The sequence below is a fragment of the Oncorhynchus mykiss genome, chromosome 8 (assembly GCF_013265735.2).
Source record: "Oncorhynchus mykiss isolate Arlee chromosome 8, USDA_OmykA_1.1, whole genome shotgun sequence".
Classification (NCBI taxonomy): Eukaryota; Metazoa; Chordata; class Actinopteri; order Salmoniformes; family Salmonidae; genus Oncorhynchus; species Oncorhynchus mykiss.
In genome coordinates this window covers 73,177,254-73,197,367 of record NC_048572.1, presented here as the reverse complement: position 1 = coordinate 73,197,367, position 20,114 = coordinate 73,177,254, and the positions used below count along the sequence as shown (strand labels likewise).

Sequence of the window (20,114 nt, the reverse complement as noted above, 5' to 3'; positions counted from 1 at the left end):
CACAGCCCCTCACAGTTCTCACTAATTTAATTGGGTGCGCTTGTTTTACACAGTCACCGTTCTACATCTTCGTTCCCTGAGAGACAGCAAAAATGTTATCTCTTTGTCATTATAGTGGTAACTCCTCTTTCGGATAATAATTCAGATATGAATGATATTCAAGTGGGTGAATAAGTGATTGAAACAATCAAGCCAACAAGTTTGAAACAAATAATTTGAGAGAGAGAGACTGAGGGGGACCATCTGTCCAGAAAGCCTTTTCTCCGTGTCCAGCAGATGTCCTGATATTGGATGGTATTTAGCTACACGGTATTAACTCACAAGTGGATAAATGGGGTGTCAACAACATACTAGTACTATTGTTCAAATATGACAAATTCAGTTAAGGATTGATTCCCAGTGAATTGTCTGACCCTTATATCTGACCATAACCTACTTGTCATACTATCTACATGTATACTTTTGAATATTAACATGTAATAACGTTCATTTACAGATGAACTTCAAAACATTTTCACAACCACTACCAAACTATTTTATATAGCAATACAAAATTACAGAAATCTCTATATTGCAGGCTCATGAACACAAGAAAACACAAGCTTAACTAGCAATTGTCTCATGATGACACTGTATCGGTTTCTCTGCCTCTACTACTACAGACCTGGCCCAATCTATGATTTCCTCTCCTTTCACTGCATGTTGTCATTTTAGTGCAATTAAAGCGGCGCTAAGATATGTGCTTCCTGTTGCATTGTGGGAACTCAGATCAACTGTTGGACCGAACATTCTCATCTTCAATCAGGGACTCCATTGTTTTCGTACATGCTTATTCAAGGTCATGTGCGACAGATGATAGTGTAGTTTGCTAAGTGTGACTACTGTCAGAGCTGGGACCAAACCAAATGCAGACACCACTCATGTTGCAATCAGAGAGGGTGTGGTGGAGCGATTACTGAACTGAACTGAAGTGTAATGACTTGAAGAGTGAATGAGAGGGGAAAGCAATTAACTTCTGATTGTGATTTGTGTTTTTCCTGTAATTGTTGTGTACTGTATTATTTCTCTCTCTCTCTCTCTCTCTCTCTCTCTCTCTCTCTCATATATATAGTAAACAAGAATCTGGGACACTCAAATTAGTATGATATGTTACGTTTGGTATGGCATGTATTAATTTGTGGACGTCCATGATGTTACGAATTGCAATTCCTACGTTATGTTGCAAATTTGCTATACGAATTATTAGATAAGAATTCCAATTTGTTGTGGCTAACATTAGCTAGGTGGCTAATGCTAACGTTAGCTAGGTGGCTAATGTTAAGGTTAAGGTTAGGGTTAGGAGTTAACGGAAGGGTTAGCTAATATGCAAAGTAGCTAAAAAGTAGTTGAAAGGTTTCCAATTAGCTAAAATGCTAAAGTTGTCCATGATGAGATTCAAGCACGCAACCTTTGGGTTGCTAGATGTTCGCGTTATACCTCTACACATCCACCACAACCAACCACACTTTTTTTTTTAGTAACCTTACTGTCTCATGTAACCACTTGCTGTTTTCCTCCTCTCCTTTCACACTCATTCATAAACCTCTACCATCACACGTTAACATGATAGCCCAATGACTCTGCATTTTTGAATAACACATGTATTATTCTACCTAATCTACCTATCAATTCCTATCATTCTACCTAATAAAAGGGGTATACAAATATAAAGTGTGAGAGAGCTAGTGGAGATTGGTGGGAGGTGATCTATCTTTTTCTGATCAGGTTTCTCTGTCACTCCAGCAGCACCTCAGAACCTCTCGCAGCCAGAGTAATTAATCAATCTCAGACTGGCCTGATCGATTGGTGTCTCTGTGTTCTCCTGGCGTGTTTACAATCCTCCATCTCATTTGCCACTAAGCTCCTCGCCACCGCTCAATCTCATTGGCAGAGAGTGTGACACCCCGCCCCACTGATGTCACCAGCAAGTGAAGCATGGATCGGTGCCCCTCTAAGAATCCATCCTCTCTTTTTCATTTGGGGGATTTGTTTTTGTCTAGTGTCTACCTGTCACATGCCTTTGCAGTTAGGGTGTGCCAGGTCCATTTTACTGTCTGTTTCAGAAGGCCTACTTTAAAGTCGGTGTAGCACCTCATATTCAATGCCAGAATGCATAATCAGCTAAGACCCCAAAATGCATTTTCTAAATATATGACCAATAGTAGTAATTTTGCTTTTGAGATGCTTCTATTTCAGTCAGTGATAAGAATTGATAGGTTCTAGAGATGATGTAACCACCATTGATCAGCTAGCCTGGTAAGCTACAGGACACACTTTGGTATAGGACACGCTTTGAGGGGGTGGTGGTGTGGTCACGCTTGCGTCTCCTTCCTGCTGAGTTGAACTGTTATCTATCTGTGCCATTCACTGTTGTATGGAGAGAAAAAGGTTTACAAAGAGATTCTGCAGAAAGAGCAGAATGTGTGACAAGCATCATTTGAAACATGCAGCCATCCAACAAACAGGACAGATTATTAATTGATAAAATTACTAATTGAATCAATATCTTAACTTTGACACAGGCATTTGTGTCATTGGCATGAGATTCCTAACGGCCCCTTACGTGAGGAATATATTGTATATTTTGCTATCCAAACATGTGGAATAGTAATGACAAGATTCTTTAGACTACAATGTTATCCACTTGGTAATTCTTATAGGCATATAGAGTTGTATAGACGCAGGCAGCAATGAATATTATTTTGCCACTCTAGTCATGTTATCCACCTGTCATTCATATTTCATGGAACTCTCACTAACTGACAAGGAGAAGTTTAGGTGAACTGACAGCGCACCTCATATCTCGTTAGAATACTGAAAAAGTCTTCATTTTGATCAATTGGCTTGATGTTTTATTCATTAATTCTTCGAAGGAGCCCTTCCCCACCACTGTCCCAGGCTAATTGTAAATGAACTGCATATATGCCTGTTTGGCCCTGTCCGGGGGTGTCCTCGGATGGGGCCACAGTGTCTCCTGACCCCTCCTGTCTCAGCCTCCAGTATTTATGCTGCAGTAGTTTGTGTCGGGGGGCTAGGGTCCGTTTGTTATATCTGGAGTACTTCTCCTGTCCTATTCGGTGGGTGTCCTGTGTGAATCTAAGTGTGTGTTCTCTAATTCTCTCCTTCTCTCTTTCTTTCTCTCTCTCGGAGGACCTGAGCCCTAGGACCATGCCCCAGGACTACCTGACATGATGACTCCTTGCTGTCCCCAGTCCACCTGACCGTACTGCTGCTCCAGTTTCAACTGTTCTGCCTTATTATTATTCGACCATGCTGGTCATTTATGAACATTTGAACATCTTGGCCATGTTCTGTTATAATCTCCACCCGGCACAGCCAGAAGAGGACTGGCCACCCCACATAGCCTGGTTCCTCTCTAGGTTTCTTCCTAGGTTTTGGCCTTTCTAGGGAGTTTTTCCTAGCCACCGTGCTTCTACACCTGCATTGCTTGCTGTTTGGGGTTTTAGGCTGGGTTTCTGTACAACACTTTGAGATATCAGATGATGTACGAAGGGCTATATAAATAAATTTGATTTGATTTTGATTTGATATTGCAAAATCTGAAGTCTCCAAGCAACCTGTCAAAGCTTAGCATTAAGCCTCATTTGTATATCTTACCCACTGAATCTTTTATATTCTACAGCAAAGGGGTTCTTATGAACTGAACAACATTCTGGGTTGGATACCTTCAGACACACATAGCATATTCACATGACATACTGTACATACATAACACACACACGTGAGCACGTGTCCACACACCCACATATGGAGGCTGAGTCAGTGAACACTTGTTGCAGGCTGGCCTCTTCCCCCCCGTGCTGGCATGGGCCTTCTGTGATTCAGTGTGACTAAAAGATCATGAGTTTAAATTAGACCACAGTAGGCTACTATATCACTATAATGACACTGTGATGTACTGTAATGCAGACCTGGGATAACTGTAGTTTCAAGTATTCTTTTTGGAAAGTAACTATTTTTCCAGGGTAACAAATAGTTACTTTGTAGGTGACCACAACTATTCGAATACAGATCCCAAAAAAGTACTACTTTTCAAAACTATTTGAATACAGATCTGAGAAATCAACTACTTAAAAAAAAAAAAAACTATTTGAATACAGATCTCAGGAAGTGATTACTTTTCTGAAACTATTGGATTGGCAGCTTTTAACTAATGGCAGGGCTAAATCTGGAACTACATCAGATAACATACAATCTCCTATACTATTCCAATCTCTCTGACAGTTATATTTCATCTACACAATACATTTATATCTGAAAATCTCTAAATGTCCATTCTCCTGAATGTCCACTGCCCGAGGTGTATTTAATCAAGTCAAACCAATTAACCAATTATATTGTGTACAGATAAGTATAAATAAGTTGTGACACATAACTACCGTAAGAGTCTTTCAACATGCCACTGAAAAGGTTGAATCTGAAATAAATTGTATGATATCTGAAAATACTGCAGAGGGAGGTGGTATCTGAGGGTAAGTGTTCTTGTTTCAAACACACACCATCTTTAAAGGGATAGTTTACTCAGAATACAAACTAACATGATTTTGAACCTACCTTAGCTGTAGTTGACTCAAGAAGGCAGTTTTGGGATATTTTTTTTCCTTTCAACACTTAACAACCATATTTTCTTACCGTTAGCATTCTCCTTAACACTTAACATTAAATTGTTCTTGTGCCTGTTATCAAACTGTAATTACTTTTGGAGCAAGATTTTATTAGCATGTTGTTACATAATAGTTTGGTAATTGCATAGAAATGAGCTGTGAGTTTTTGTAACTACTGTACACAAGAGGAATAGTGACTGTTCCTTATTCCACTTATGTAATAACTCCATTATTATGCAGTCATAAAACATTTTCCAAAGTCCTATGTAACCACAATGTTGTTATTGTAATATTCACTAAGTTACTACACATGTACAAGAACTGGATGTCAAGTGTTACTGGATATGTCACTCATTATGAACATATTAGTAATGTCGACATGATTCCATGTCCCTCCTGTATTTAATTCTAGGCTAAAGGCTATGTTAAGATTAATATCTAAGAGCCTTCCAACCCATGTGCTTATGCTAATATACAGTATTTAGACTAATTCAACTAACTGTTGACGTTTTTGGTTCTTCATTAAATATTTGGCAGCCATCAAGTAAATATTTTTTTATTATTTGGTTTTCTGAGAGGTATCCAAAATCGTTACTATTTTAAGAGACCTGTATTTGAATATCAAAGAAAATAGTTGCCTTTTAGTTAAAATGCTATATAAATTCGACTACCTTGAGTATTCGAAAAGTTGTTATTTTCAAATAAACTACAAAATACAACTATTTTCTGCCCAAGTCTGCAGTAATGTACACAACTACAGTGAAGAAACGAACAACTTCTATCAGTACAGTTTTACCTTATCAATATTACCCTACTGCATTGTTGTTGCATTGCCGTTCTTCCCAAAATATGTCTTTCCTCTGCCTCTCTGCAGCCACACCACCCATGGTAACCCATGGCAACATCCTAACGTCATCCCTCCCCGACTGCACCAATTAGCTCTTCATCAGTCAAACAACACTCCGATACACCTTCTGTGGTTCTAAAGTTACCTCACATCCATGCCATGGGATCTTTAATTACCACGGTGAGATAGGACATCGGTTTAACCTCTCGCCCTAAGACTGAATCTGACATCTGAACCTCAAAAAATTAAATGTCTCTCAGTTGATTGCGTCATCATTCCGAGGTAGCCCGTCATTTCATCTTTCAATGTATATGGGGTCATACACCCACCCCCCACCCAATGCCCTCTGTCTCTGACTTTATTGATTTCCTCCAGAATGATTAATTGGACACAGGGGGACCTGAGGTGTGACCAGGTACCAATTGTACAGCCGATGTCCTCTGTGGCCATCCAGAAAGGCCATTCTACAAACAACATGACTCTGTTAGTGGACATTCAAATATGAGACTGCAGCCCCCCCCCCCCCACCCCCCACCCGCCCCCTCTGAGTACCTTTCCCTTAACATCCATCTGATATCAGAGCTATCCTCCTCCCCTCTCCAAACATTCACGAAAAGGTAATCACTGTGACCATCTCGAAGACATCGTAGCATGGTGGCATGTGAACTTGTATGTGTATGCTTTATCCCAATTGGCGCAAAAGCGTAGGCAGAAAGTGGATGCTACATCTATAAACTATTGCGAGTGTTAGTTTAATACAAATGAAAGGCTCCAATGTGATGTTATTGAGCCATACCAGTGCGGAAAGGAGAAAAAATAATGGACTTTGTGGGGCGTAAAAGTTGAATTTATCAATACCATTTCAAGACAAGGACGCGGGATAACATTTCAATAGCCTGCCTTGTATAGATTACGCACACACATTTATTCGTTATTTTCTGATCGTTAAAGTGCACCGGCAACAAGAATCCCTCTCATCCGGCAAGATTTCGTCCAGAAGCAGACTGGAAGACCGTCCACTTCGGAGGTTGGCCGGTAGGACGCGGATGATCGCCACAGGTGTTTGTGGAGTAGTCATGGTGCTAGTGTTGGTTATCCTGATTCCGGTGCTGGTCAACTCCGCCGGCATATCCGCGCGCTACGAAATGCTCGGATCCTGTCAGATGGTGTGTGATCCCCACGGGACCAAGTCCACGGCCACGGCCACGGACAAAGCCAATACCATCAGAGACAGCCGCTTGGTCCAGTCTCTACCAACCTTAATCCAAGGTCCAAAAGGGGAGCCCGGACGCACAGGAAGAATTGGCCCTAGGGGTCCTCTTGGTGAGCCAGGACCACCCGGACCTGCCGGCCCGCCTGGGGAGAGAGGAGGGCCCGGTCCACCAGGACTACCCGGAACGCCCGGAGCCACAGGTGCCATAAGCGCAGCCACATACAACACGTTTCCAAAGATAGCTTTCTACGCCGGGCTGAAAAAACAGCATGAGGGCTACGAAGTGCTGAAATTTGACGACGTAGTCACCAACCTTGGCAACCACTACGACCCTACGACGGGGAAATTCACCTGCTCGATACCGGGCATCTACTTCTTCGTTTACCATGTGCTGATGCGAGGCGGGGATGGCACCAGTATGTGGGCTGATCTTTGTAAGAACAACCAGGTGAGACATATACTGACTTTTTCAATCAAATGAAACTGAAACATAACACTTCTTTCTCATCTATAATATGCAGCTGTTGATTAGGATTCAAAACATAAAACAGCTTAGACTACAATTTTACGCACACAAACTGCGTTTTACGCACATAACCCGCTTTCATCAAAGCTTCGCTGTCAGTGGTGTTGAAGTTCCCGCTCTACGCCCCTTTCATTACTGAAACTCCAGTTCACTAACATGACCAAATGATACTGCATTGATTGTTGTGTTAACGGAACATAAATAAAAACATGGTATCAGAAAGATTGGTGACTAATAACAATGCTCTCCAGGTGCGAGCGAGCGCTATCGCCCAAGACGCCGATCAGAACTACGATTATGCCAGCAACAGTGTTGTCCTGCATCTCGAGCCCGGCGATGAGATCTACATCAAGCTGGACGGGGGCAAGGCGCACGGGGGCAACAACAACAAGTACAGCACCTTCTCCGGATTCATTGTCTACGCCGATTAACAGAACACCATATATTCTACATTAGGCTGTTCACTGCACCTTCATCTGCTATTATTCTCTCCTTTGGATTGGCTACACCGCTGTCGTTTAGAAGACATGTGGTTACAGAGAGACAGGGGGATCTTGACGCAGAAGTGAACATTAACACGCTTAAATAGACCTTTCCTTTCGTGCGTAAAACCCCAATTATGCAATGCCCAGTGATGAACTTGCAAACGTGGAAACATGGAAGGAGATGAGTCAAAGTTGCATGTGTATAAGCCCATATTATGTACAACAAGTTAAACAGGAATGGTGTTAACGCTTCATTGCTTTTGCCATTGGGTCAATTAATGAATGTTTCAAATGGTCTTGTAACGCATCTCAGTTCATGTTAGAGTCTATGGAATAGGAAAACATAGGCAACGCATATAGGTGATTAAAAGTGTACTGCAGGAAGTAATGATTGGTGTGTTTCTGTCTGCATCTTCTTACTTTAGTTGGGTTACTTACTGCAGTGTTGTTCTGACCATTACTAGTGTTTTATCAGTCTACTGCATGAGTGTAAAATAGCTATCATGATCATAATGTATGCCTTCTGTCCAATTCAACATTTTCCTGAAGAAGGAATTAAGTGCTCAGTGCTTGACTAAGATTGATTAGGCCTACAGCCAGTTTTTGATATGGAAACATTATCTGGAAGAAAAACATGCCATCAGAGAAAATAAATCCAACTATTTTAATGATTTCTGCACAGTATTCCTGTTCTACAAACAGCAACAAATCAAAAAGTAAATTATAATTTAAACAGAGCATTGGAAATAGAAAAATATTCCGTGGTCACATTTTTCCTCTGAATGTTCCATTTGGTGATGTATCAGAACACAGGAGACGTTCCTACTGTACCTGCACTTCCTAACTTTTTTATCCTATCACACACTGTCCTGAAGTGACATAATGGTTATGTATTGTCTGCTGTGATGTCATTGATCATGTGGTGAAGTCACTCTGTGATGCCACCTGTTCCCAGAAGGAGAGACCATGTCCTTCAGGATGACCTACCGTCCAACCAGCTCCCTCCCATAGCCACTCCACCATGTGACATCACAACAACTCATCTAACAAGCTTTGAATGCCCAGTATATTGATTAAGAAAACTTTGAAAGAGTTAGCTCTGTCAGTGCCCTTTTGGTACCCTAGTCTCTATTAGCAATACAAAAATATCAAATGGGGAATACACATTTATTAATGCTACTACTTATCAAAGACTGTTTGTGAAATGTCATTACTACTGACAAAGCTGTTACTGCTTTCAATAAAACTAATCAGCACAATATTTACAAGTAAAACACCATGTCCTTGAGTTTGATTGAACAGAAATTGTGGCTTTGTCTTGTTAAATTACATTGGGCTTCTGTGTTGCTGCCGCATTTACATTTAGTCTTCCATTTCTTTTCAAACTGAGAATTTTGGATGGAAATTAGGCCTTTTGTGCGACTAAGGCTATAGTATTGAGGATCACTCTACAAAGCAGATGGTTTTGTTTTTTTGCTTACAGTATTAACGATTAATTACAAACATTACTTGAAGCTTTGATTCAGTCATAGCTCTTATGTGAAATAAATTGAATAATTTCCTCACTCAGCTGTCAGAAGGTTCAACAATTCAATTTTTTCCCATGTTTACTTCTCCATAATACATTTCAATTCAGTACATCACAGCGAAGTAGCAATAATAAAAAGTGTCAACTTCTGACGTCAATTTTGTTTGGTGATTTGCAAGTAATAACAAACGTATAAAAGCATTTTTACTGTGTTCAATAGCTGATACAAAATACAAAGGCCTACGGAGCAGGCTTCCTCTGTCTGTGTGATCTGATTCTGATCCTTCATTTGAATGTGAGCCAGCGTTTAGAGTTTTCTATGAAGGCCTTGTCCACCTGGGTCTGGTTGATCACTCTGCTCAGCATCTTGGCCACAATGTTCTTCAGGATGTGTGAGTAGTCCTGGCTTCCGTACTTGTTGAGACGGTTCTTGGTGTGGATGTCATGGGCGATGACAATGTTGTCCTCATAACCTTCCTGGACCAGGAACGCCACACTGGAGAGATGGAGGTCCACACTCGCACATGAACACACAACGAAACAGATACATGGGTGTTATTTCGCTGTTTACATTTTGCAAAGTATCGTGAAGTAGATAGAGACAACCACATAGACATTGTTAGGCTGTTGGTTGTCTAGTGCAGGATGTATGGTCTTCATTTGATCACCCTTTAGTTGCAGGAAATGCAAACCTGTAGTGTAGTTGAGATTTTAAAATGCTTCTAAAGTTAGTAATTTCAACTTAAAATTTTCAGACTTGATTTGTCCTAACTAAACATGAATCAACCTCTACATAAATGTCCATAAATTATAATCCACACAATAATTCACATTTCCTGTTCCTGCAGGATTATGTTCATGCTGTGGGAAACAGTGTTAAATTAAGATCCTACATCTGTAGGTAGTTTGGTAGCAACATAAAGAGTTCTCACAGTTTGACTCTCTGGCTGTCACTGGGCATATCCACCTCCAGGTTATAGGCATAGTTCAGCATCTCTGTTCCAAACAGGTTGTACTCCAGGTTATAGGCATAGTTCAGCATCTCTGTTCCAAACAGGTTGTACTCCAGGTTATAGGCATAGTTCAGCATCTCTGTTCCAAACAGGTTGTACTCCAGGTTATAGGCATAGTTCAGCATCTCTGTTCCAAACAGGTTGTACTCCAGGTTATAGGCATAGTTCAGCATCTCTGTTCCAAACAGGTTGTACTCCAGGTTATTCCTCATTTTAGCAAACTCCAACAGCTCTCCATTGTCAAATATGGTTCTGTGTTAGAAAACCCCCACTATAAATAATTTACAGTCCCGCATCACAGATGCTACTGTACCGTTGTCTTCAGCAGATGAAAATACTCTACAATAAGCATTATTACCTTGATGAACATAACATGTATGTAGAAGCTTGATTTATAAGTATAATAGTTTATACTATATTATAAACCCATGTAGGGCCCATAGTTTTTCCAGACCAGGAACAACTCTTAGCCATAGCCATATCATAAGTCCTATTACCCCCTCCATATCCAGTCCAGTCTGGGTCCTGAGAACCCTCACCTGTCCAGGTGTGGCATGACGGTCTTGCTGATGTCTTCTCCAGCCTCCTGCAGGAGGCAGACTATCTCAGTGGGGCACCAGGGTTCCAGCCCAGGTGGAGGATGACTGGGCAGCCCAGCTCGATATGAGCGTGTGCAGTGGCCTGCATCAACTTCTTCTCACTGTCCATGATTGGTCAGCTGCAGCCAATCTCTGTCCCGTCCACCCTCTGGAGCACCTCGCTGACGATGATGTCTGTGAGCTGGACAGAGACATCCGGTGTTATGCCTCATTCACATTAACCATAGGCACTCCATTACATTGCGCCGGATGTAATTCATTTCAATGGGGTCGTCCACAGCACATTGGACTCGTAACACCCCCTTGTGCAAAGTTGTAATTTTTCAAAACTTCGTCATCTTCAGTCCAGCTAGAGTTTGTTGAAGAACAGGAAGTGACCAAACCACAGAAGTTAGATTAAATATGTGGTTTTCAGTGATGGCTTTATAGGATACAGTAGCTAGCAACTTGTAAGCAATGACCCATTCCTATAAGTGAGTACTATTTTAATAGTAATGTTAATAGTAAGTTTACTATTAAAATAGTAATACTACCACCCCAAAGCCGTAAACACGGGCACCCTCATAAATATCATCCTAACCAACTTGCCCTCTAAATACACCTCTGCTGTTTTCAACCAAGATCTTAGCGATCACTGCCTCATTGCCTGCATCCGTAATGGGTCAGCGGTCAAATGACCTCCACTCATCACTGTCAAACGCTCCCTGAAACACTTCAGCGAGCAGGCCTTTCTAATCGACCTGGCCGGGGTATCCTGGAAGGATATTGATCTCATCCAGTCAGTAGAGGATGCCTGGTTATTTTTTTTTAATTCAAGAAATTTAGAACCAGGAACAGATATAGCCCTTGGTTCTCTCCAGACCTGACTGCCCTTAACCAACACAAAAACATCCTATGGCGTTCTGCATTAGCATCGAAAAGCCCCCGTGATATGCAGCTGTTCAGGGAAGCTAGAAACCATTATACACAGGCAGTTAGAAAAGTCAAGGATAGCTTTTTCAAGCAGAAATTAGCTTCCTGCAACACAAACTAAAAAAAGTTCTGGGACACTGTAAAGTCCATGGAGAATAAGAACTCCTCCTCCCAGCTGCCCACTGCACTGAGGATAGGAAACACTGTCACCACCGATAAATCCACTATAACTGAGAATTTCAATAAGCATTTTTCTACGGCTGGCCATGCTTTCCACCTGGCTACCCCTACCCCGGTCAACAGCACTGCAACCCCCATAGCAACTCGCCCAAGGCTTCTCCACTTCTCCTTCTCCCAAATCCAGTCAGCTGATGTTCTGAAAGAGCTGCAAAATCTGGACCCCTACAAATTTCTAAGGTCTTCGAAAGCCAAGTCAACAAACAGATTACCGACCATTTCGAATCCCACCATAACTTCTCCGCTATGCACTCTGGTTCAGAGTTGGTCATGGGTGCACCTCAGCCACGCTCAAGGTCCTAAAAGATATCTTAACCACCATCGATAAGAAACAATACTGTGCAGCCATACTCATTGACCTGGCCAAGGCTTTCGACTCTGTCAATCACCACATCCTCATCGGGAGACTCAATAGCCTTGGTTTCTCAAATGATTGCCTCGCCTGGTCCACCAACTACTTCTCTGATAGAGTTCAGTGTGTCAAATCAGAGGGCCTGTTGTCCGGGCCTCTGGCAGTCTATGGGGGTGCCACAGGGTTCAATTCTTGGACCGACTCTCTTCTCTGTATACATCAATGATGTCGCTCTTGCTGCTGGTGATTCTCTGATCCACCTCTACGCAGACGACACCATTCTGTATACTTCTGGCCCTTCTTTGGACACTGTGTTAACAACCCTCCAGACGAGCTTCAATGCCATACAAATCCCCTTTACGTGGCCTCCAATTGCTCTTAAATACAAGTAAAACTAAATGCATGTTCTTCAACTGATCGCTGCCTGCATCTGCCCGCCCGCCCGTCCATCATCACTACTCTGGACAGTTCTGACTTAGAATATGTGGACAATTACAAATACCTAGGTGTCTGGTTAGACTGTAAACTCTCCTTCCAGACTCACATCAAACATCTCCAATCCAAAGTTAAATCTAGAATTGGCTTCCTATTTCGCAACAAAGCATCCTTCACTCATGCTGCCAAACATACCCTCGTAAAACTGACCATCCTACCGATCCTCGACTTCAGCGATGTCATTTACAAAATAGCCTCCAATACCCTACTCAATAATTTTGGATGCAGTCTATCACAGAGCCATCCGTTTTGTCACCAAAGCCCCATATACTACCCACCACTGCGACCTGTACTGTCTCGTTGGCTGGCCCTCGCTTCATACTCGTCGCCAAATCCACTGGCTCCAGGTCATCTACAAGACCCTGCTAGGTAAAGTCCCCCCTTATCTCAGCTCGCTGGTCACCATAGCAGCACCCACCTGTAGCACGCGCTCCAGCAGGTATATCTCTCTGGTCACCCCCAAAACCAATTCTTCCAGTTCTCTGCTGTCAATGACTGGAACGAACTACAAAAATCTCTGAAACTGGAAACACTTATCTCCCTCACTAGCTTTAAGCACCAGCTGTCAGAGCAGCTCACAGATTACTGCACCTGTACATAGTCCATCTATAATTTAGCCCAAACAACTACCTCTCCCCCTACTGTATTTATTTTGCTCATTTGCACCCTATTTTCTCTCTCTACATTGAACATTCTTCCACTGCAAATCAACCATTCCAGTGTTTTACTTGCTCTATTTTATTTAATTTGCCACCATGGCCTTTTTTTGCCTTTACCTCCCTTATCTCACCTCACTTGCTCACATTGTATATAGACTTATTTTTCTACTGTATTATTGACTGTATGTTTGTTTTACTCCATGTGTCGTTGTATGTGTCGAACTGCTTTGCTTTATCTTGGCCAGGTCTGTCACGTTCTGCCTTAGTTCCTTTTTTATGTATTTGTGTTAGGTTGGTCAGGGCGTGAGTTGGGGTGGGTAGTCTATGTCCTTTTTCTATGTTGTTATATTTGTATGTGTTTGGCCTAGTATGGTTCTCAATCAGAGGCAGGTGTCGTTCGCTGTCTCTGATTGAGAATCATACTTAGGTAGCCTATTTTCCCCATTTTGGTTGTGGGTGTTTAATTTCTGTTTAGTGTCTGTTCACCTGGCTAAATTGTTTTGTTTTCTCTTCGTTATAATTTTGTGTTACGTGTTGAGACATTGGGGTTGTTAGTGCGCCGACACGTGTACTGTTTTGGGTTGGTCAGTATTTTCACACCCTGTGTTTTGGGCATTGTATTTTGGTGCCATATTAAAGTGCACTTTTCCCTGTGGAACTTTCTGCTCTCTGCGCCTGATTCTTATCTCACACATCCAGTCCCTCGTGACAAGGTCGCAATTGTAAATGAGAAATTGTTCTCAACTTGCCTACCTGGTTAAATAAAGGTGAAATAAAAATATATATAAAAAATACACATTGGCTGTTAAGCCTCCCATTTAGGTTTATTGTGATGATAATCTTGTTTGTTGTTGATGGTGATAAGAATTAACAAAAATTCAGGAGAGAGGACCAGACTTGAATGCAACATTTGAACTACTGTAGTTTCCTTGAATGCAGCTCCCTACTAACTTAACAAGCACCAGATGTTACTGACTGCCAATCAGTTTACAAGCCCTTTGCAACACTTTAACTAGTTGCCGTGAACACAGCTCCTCAACAGCATTTGTTGCAACACATTGCAGATCTGCCTTCACACCTGTCCTCACTCTTCTTAATCACCACCCTACTTAAACCTGACCCAACTAACAGTCCTCCTCTGTCTTCTGCAGTGCAAGTGGCGTTGCACAACACTGTGCACTACTAGCCTCATCAAGTTTTGCGTCCCCTTCTATCTATTATCTCCTGGGGGGATTGCCATCCTCACAGCAGTCTATCTAACTATTAGACAATGGACACAAACTGGCCATAACTCCTTCAGGTGGGAGACAGCTGACCAAAGCCAATTGGAAGTGTCTTACTGAGACACTGTCTCCTACAAATAGGCCAGTACACATCAGACACAAACTATATATACTACACCATAAACCTTCCCAACCGTCATCTTCCTGGTGTCCTCAGAGTGGGTGCCATCCACATAGTACCCTGCCCCTTCTATGATGTGTACACCTGTACCTTGGACAGCTGTTTGAGGAAGAGCAGGTCCCTGGCAATACTCTGGGTAGTGTTTTCTCGGATGGTTCCTGTTCCTGCCTTTTGGTACTCACGAAACACTTCCCGCACAGCACTGGTCTCCTGCAACAGAAGCAGGTTCTCATGGCTAAAGAAGAAGAATACTTTATTGTCCATTGTCACATAGATTTAACAGGTTCTAGACTGCCTGCTGTGTGGATTATAGACTACCCGTGTAAGAGTTCTAGAAAACTGCCAACTGTATTGGTTCTAGACCCCCTGCTGTAAGGGTTTTAGACTACCTGCTGTAAGGGTTTTAGACTACCTGCTGTAAGGATTTTAGTCTACCTGCTATAACAGGTTCTAGACTACCTGCTGTAAAGATTCTAGACTACCTGCTATAACAGGTTTTAGACTACCTGCTGTAAGGGTTTTAGACTACCTGCTGTAAGGGTTTTAGACTACCTGCTGTAAGGGTTTTAGACTACCTGCTGTAAGGGTTTTAGACTACCTGCTGTAAGGGTTTTAGACTACCTGCTGTAAGGGTTTTAGACTACCTGCTATAACAGGTTCTATACTACCTGCTGTAAGGGTTTTAGACTACCTGCTGTAAGGGTTTTAGACTACCTGCTGTAAGGGTTTTAGACTACCTGCTGTAAGGGTTTTAGACTACCTGCTATAACAGGTTCTATACTACCTGCTGTAAGGGTTTTAGACTACCTGCTGTAAGGGTTTTAGACTACCTGCTGTAAGGGTTTTAGACTACCTGCTGTAACAGGTTCTAGACCCCCTGCTGTAAGGGTTTTAGACTACCTGCTGTAAGGGTTTTAGACTACCTGCTGTAAGGGTTTTAGACTACCTGCTGTAAGGGTTTTAGACTACCTGCTGTAAGGGTTTTAGACTACCTGCTGTAAGGGTTTTAGACTACCTGCTGTAACAGGTTCTAGACCCCTTGCTGTAAGGGTTTTATACTACCTGCTGTAACAGGTTCTAGACTACCTGCTGTAAGGGTTTTAGACTACCTGCTGTAAGGGTTTTAGACTACCTGCTGTAAGGGTTTTAGACTACCTGCTGTAAGGGTTTTAGACTACCTGCTATAACAGGTTTTAGACTACCTGCTATAACAGGTTTTAGACTACCTGCTGTAAGGGTTTTAGACTACCTGCTGTAAGGGTTTTAGACTACCTGCTATAACAGGTTTTAGACTACCTGCTGTAAGGGTTTTAGACTACCTGCTATAACAGGTTCTATACTACCTGCTGTAAGGGTTTTAGACTACCTGCTGTAACAGGTTTTAGACTACCTGCTGTAAGGGTTTTAGACTACCTGCTGTAAGGGTTTTAGACTACCTGCTGTAACAGGTTCTAGACTACCTGCTGTAAGGGTTTTAGACTACCTGCTGTAAGGGTTTTAGACTACCTGCTGTAAGGGTTTTAGACTACCTGCTGTAACAGGTTCTAGACTACCTGCTGTAAGGGTTTTAGACTACCTGCTGTAAGGGTTTTAGACTACCTGCTGTAAAGATTCTAGACTACCTGCTATAACAGGTTTTAGACTACCTGCTGTAAGGGTTTTAGACTACCTGCTGTAAGGGTTTTAGACTACCTGCTGTAAGGGTTTTAGACTACCTGCTGTAAGGGTTTTATACTACTTGCTGTAACAGGTTCTATACTACCTGCTGTAAGGGTTTTAGACTACTTGCTGTAACAGGTTCTATACAACCTGCTATAAGGGTTTTAGACTACTTGCTGTAACAGGTTCTATACTACCTGCTGTAAGGGTTTTAGACTACCTGCTGTAAGGGTTTTAGACTACTTGCTGTAACAGGTTCTATACTACCTGCTGTAAGGGTTTTAGACTACCTGCTGTAAGGGTTTTAGACTACCTGCTGTAAGGGTTTTAGACTGCCTGCTGTAAGGGTTTTAGACTACCTGCTGTAAGGGTTTTAGACTACCTGCTGTAAGGGTTTTAGACTACTTGCTGTAACAGGTTATATACTACCTGCTGTAAGGGTTTTAGACTACCTGCTGTAAGGGTTTTAGACTACCTGCTATAACAGGTTTTATACTACCTGCTATAACAGGTTTTAGACTACCTGCTGTAAGGGTTTTAGACTACCTGCTATAACAGGTTCTATACTACCTGCTGTAAGGGTTCTAGACTACCTGCTGTAAGGGTTTTAGACTACCTGCTGTAAGGGTTTTAGACTACCTGCTGTAACAGGTTCTAGACTACCTGCTGTAAGGGTTTTAGACTACCTGCTGTAAGGGTTTTAGACTACCTGCTGTAAGGGTTTTAGACTACCTGCTGTAAGGGTTTTAGACTACCTGCTGTAAGGGTTTTAGACTACCTGCTGTAACAGGTTCTATACTACCTGCTGTAAGGGTTTTAGACTACCTGCTATAACAGGTTTTAGACTACCTGCTGTAAGGGTTTTAGACTACCTGCTATAACAGGTTCTATACTACCTGCTGTAAGGGTTGTAGACTACCTGCTGTAAGGGTTTTAGACTACCTGCTGTAAGGGTTTTAGACTACCTGCTGTAAAGGTTATAGACCACCTGCTATAGCAGGTTTTAGACTACCTGCTGTAAGCGTTTTAGACTACCTGCTGTAAAGGTTTCTAGACTACCTGCTATATGGGTTCTAGAAAAGTGCCTTTTGTATTGGTTCTAGACTACCTGCTGTATGTGTTCTAGACCACCTGCTCTATGGGTTCTTGAAAACTGCCTGCTATATTGGTTTTAGATTTCCTACTGTTAAGGTTCTAGACTACCTGCAGTACAGGTTCTAGACTACCTGCAGTACAGGTTATAGACTACCTGCTGTAGGGTTCTAGACTACCTGCAGTACAGGTTCTAGACTATCTGCGGTAAAGTTTCTCGACTAACTGCTGTATGGGTTTTTCAGCAGCATGGTCTGGGAGACTAGTCAGGATTGAGGCAAAGATGAACGGAGCAAAATACAGAGAGATCCTTGATGAAAACCTGCTCCAGAGCGCTCAGGACCTCAGACTGGGACAAAGATTCACCTTCCAACAGGACAACGATCCTATGTAAACAGCCAAGTCAAAGCAGGCGTGGCTTCGGGACAAGTCTCTGAATTTCCTTGAGTGGCCCAGCCAGAGCTCGGACTTGAACCAGATCGAACATCTCTGGAGAGACCTGAAAATAGCTGTGCAAAGACGCTCCCCATCGAACCTGACAGAGCTTGAGAGGATCTGCAGAAAGGAATGGGAGAAACTCCCCAAATACAGCTGCGCCAAGCTTGTAGCGTGATAGCCAATAAGATTTGGCACTGTAATCGCTGCCAAAGGTGCTTCAACAAGGTACTGAGTAAAGGGTCTGAATACTTTTGCAAATGTGATATTTCAGTTTTTACGTTTTTATAAATAAGCAAAAACAAATACTGTTTTATCAAGATTTCATTCAGATATTTCATTCAGAGACTTGTCCCGAAGCCACGCCTGCTTTGACTTGGCTGTTTACATAGGATCGTTGTCCTGTTGGAAGGTGAATCTTTGCCCCAGTCTGAGGTCCCGAGCGCTCTGGAGCAGGTTTTCATCAAGGATCTCTCTGTATTTTGCTCCGTTCATCTTTGCCTCAATCCTGACTAGTCTCCCAGACCCTGCTGCTGAAAAACCCAAATACTGTTTTTGCTTTGTCATTATGAGGTATTGTGTGTAGATTGATGAGGGGAAAAAACAATATAATCAATTTTAGAATAAGGCTGTAACATAACAAAATGTGGAAAAAGTGAAGGGGCATGAATACTTTCCGAATGCACTGTACCATAGTGAGAATATGACTGATACAAAGTATAGTAAGTTACTACCAGAATATATTATGAGCATATCATTTGATGCAATTTATCATCATAATGACATTACTTATGAAGTCATTAACATAACACTGCACACGACAATAATAGCCTATTGTACCATGGGTTTAAAGAACAGAGTATTAATACCAACAAATGTTTTTCTTTTTTTTTTAAAGGTGAAATCTTGATATGAGCCTCAGAAAAGATCTGGTCTCAGTCATAAATTGAGTTGCTTAGCACGCTTCTCTTTCCAGAGTCCACCACGACCCCATCCTGAGAGTAGGCTACTTTGATTTGATCATATGTGACAAGAGTTCTTCTCCATTATGTTCATTAAACCCTCAGGAGGAGCAATAGATAAGTTATTAACTTACTGCAAATTGTGCCAGGAATCTAATTTACCTCCTTGCCTTTAACAGCTGTATGTATGGGATTAGAGAAAGAAACGCTCGTATCTATCTCTAAAGGATTGATTGCAAATTGAGCATGTTGTTTTCACATTCCTGGTTGGTCTCTATTTTTCTTAGACTGCCAACATATCCTCTCTATCCCCCCTTTTATTTTTTACATAGCCCATTTCTTGAACAGCTTGAAAGACAGATGGATTAGGTAACCACAGTTTATCATTCTCCAACTGTCACTCAGTGACCAGCCCAGTGGATGTGCACTCATACAGCATGTGAGATCATTGCAGAGAGTCTGACATAGGCAACAATTGGAGTTAGGGCCAACTTCTGTGCTCTCTCTGAACACGCTTTTGCCATATCTGTTACAATTATGTTCTCCAGCGTTTGGTTTTGAGAAATGCCAATGGTTGACCAAATGACCGACTACGGCTGTTCGCCATCTGTAGGCTATGCAAGATCATGACCTATCAACAGTGTCACGTGGCAGAAGGGACAGCGAGAGAGAGAGGATATGATGAGTAATTATTCTGATGTACAATAAGAATACAAGTTTTACCTTGGTTATTGTCTATAACTGGGCCTCTGAGATTTTTCAGCTCAGATCGCATGATCAGAAAAAACTCAAGGCCCTAACGATTACTGAAAACTAAAACTAGAGGTCCCCTGCCCTATGCACAGTGTTACAGCGGCTTTACACATGACCCAACGTGCTCCTCGCTCCAGGGTCCCTCGTTAGTGAAGCTCTGTCCTGTCACTGTCATCAGTCACCCTAACTCTGCTCTGCTGCACACACACACACACACACACACACACACACACACACACACACACACACACACACACACACACACACACATAGGCATGT

At 42.1% G+C, this 20,114-nt stretch overlaps 1 protein-coding gene and 1 pseudogene across 1 annotated transcript; one reads left to right on the top strand and one right to left on the bottom strand.

Annotated features, from left to right (window-relative positions):
- Positions 1–6,153: 6,153 nt before the first annotated feature.
- Positions 6,154–9,410, top strand: LOC110530512 (complement C1q-like protein 3). Its single transcript, XM_021613662.2, has 2 exons — positions 6,154–7,172; positions 7,502–9,410. Exons 1-2 carry the CDS (start codon positions 6,558–6,560, stop codon positions 7,679–7,681), a joined length of 795 nt encoding a protein of 264 aa, XP_021469337.1. The 5' UTR covers positions 6,154–6,557; the 3' UTR covers positions 7,682–9,410.
- A 138-nt stretch (positions 9,411–9,548) lies between these two features.
- LOC110530978 lies at positions 9,549–15,198 on the bottom strand (annotated as a pseudogene).
- Positions 15,199–20,114: the final 4,916 nt, after the last annotated feature.

Excerpts from the sequence above, each read along its gene's own strand:
- LOC110530512 (XM_021613662.2), top strand. The coding sequence starts at position 6,558 with ATGATCGCCACAGGTGTTTGTGGAGTAGTCATGGTGCTAGTGTTGGTT. Across the intron at positions 7,173-7,501 it reads ATCTTTGTAAGAACAACCAG|GTGCGAGCGAGCGCTATCGC; the intron begins GTGAGACATATA and ends AATGCTCTCCAG.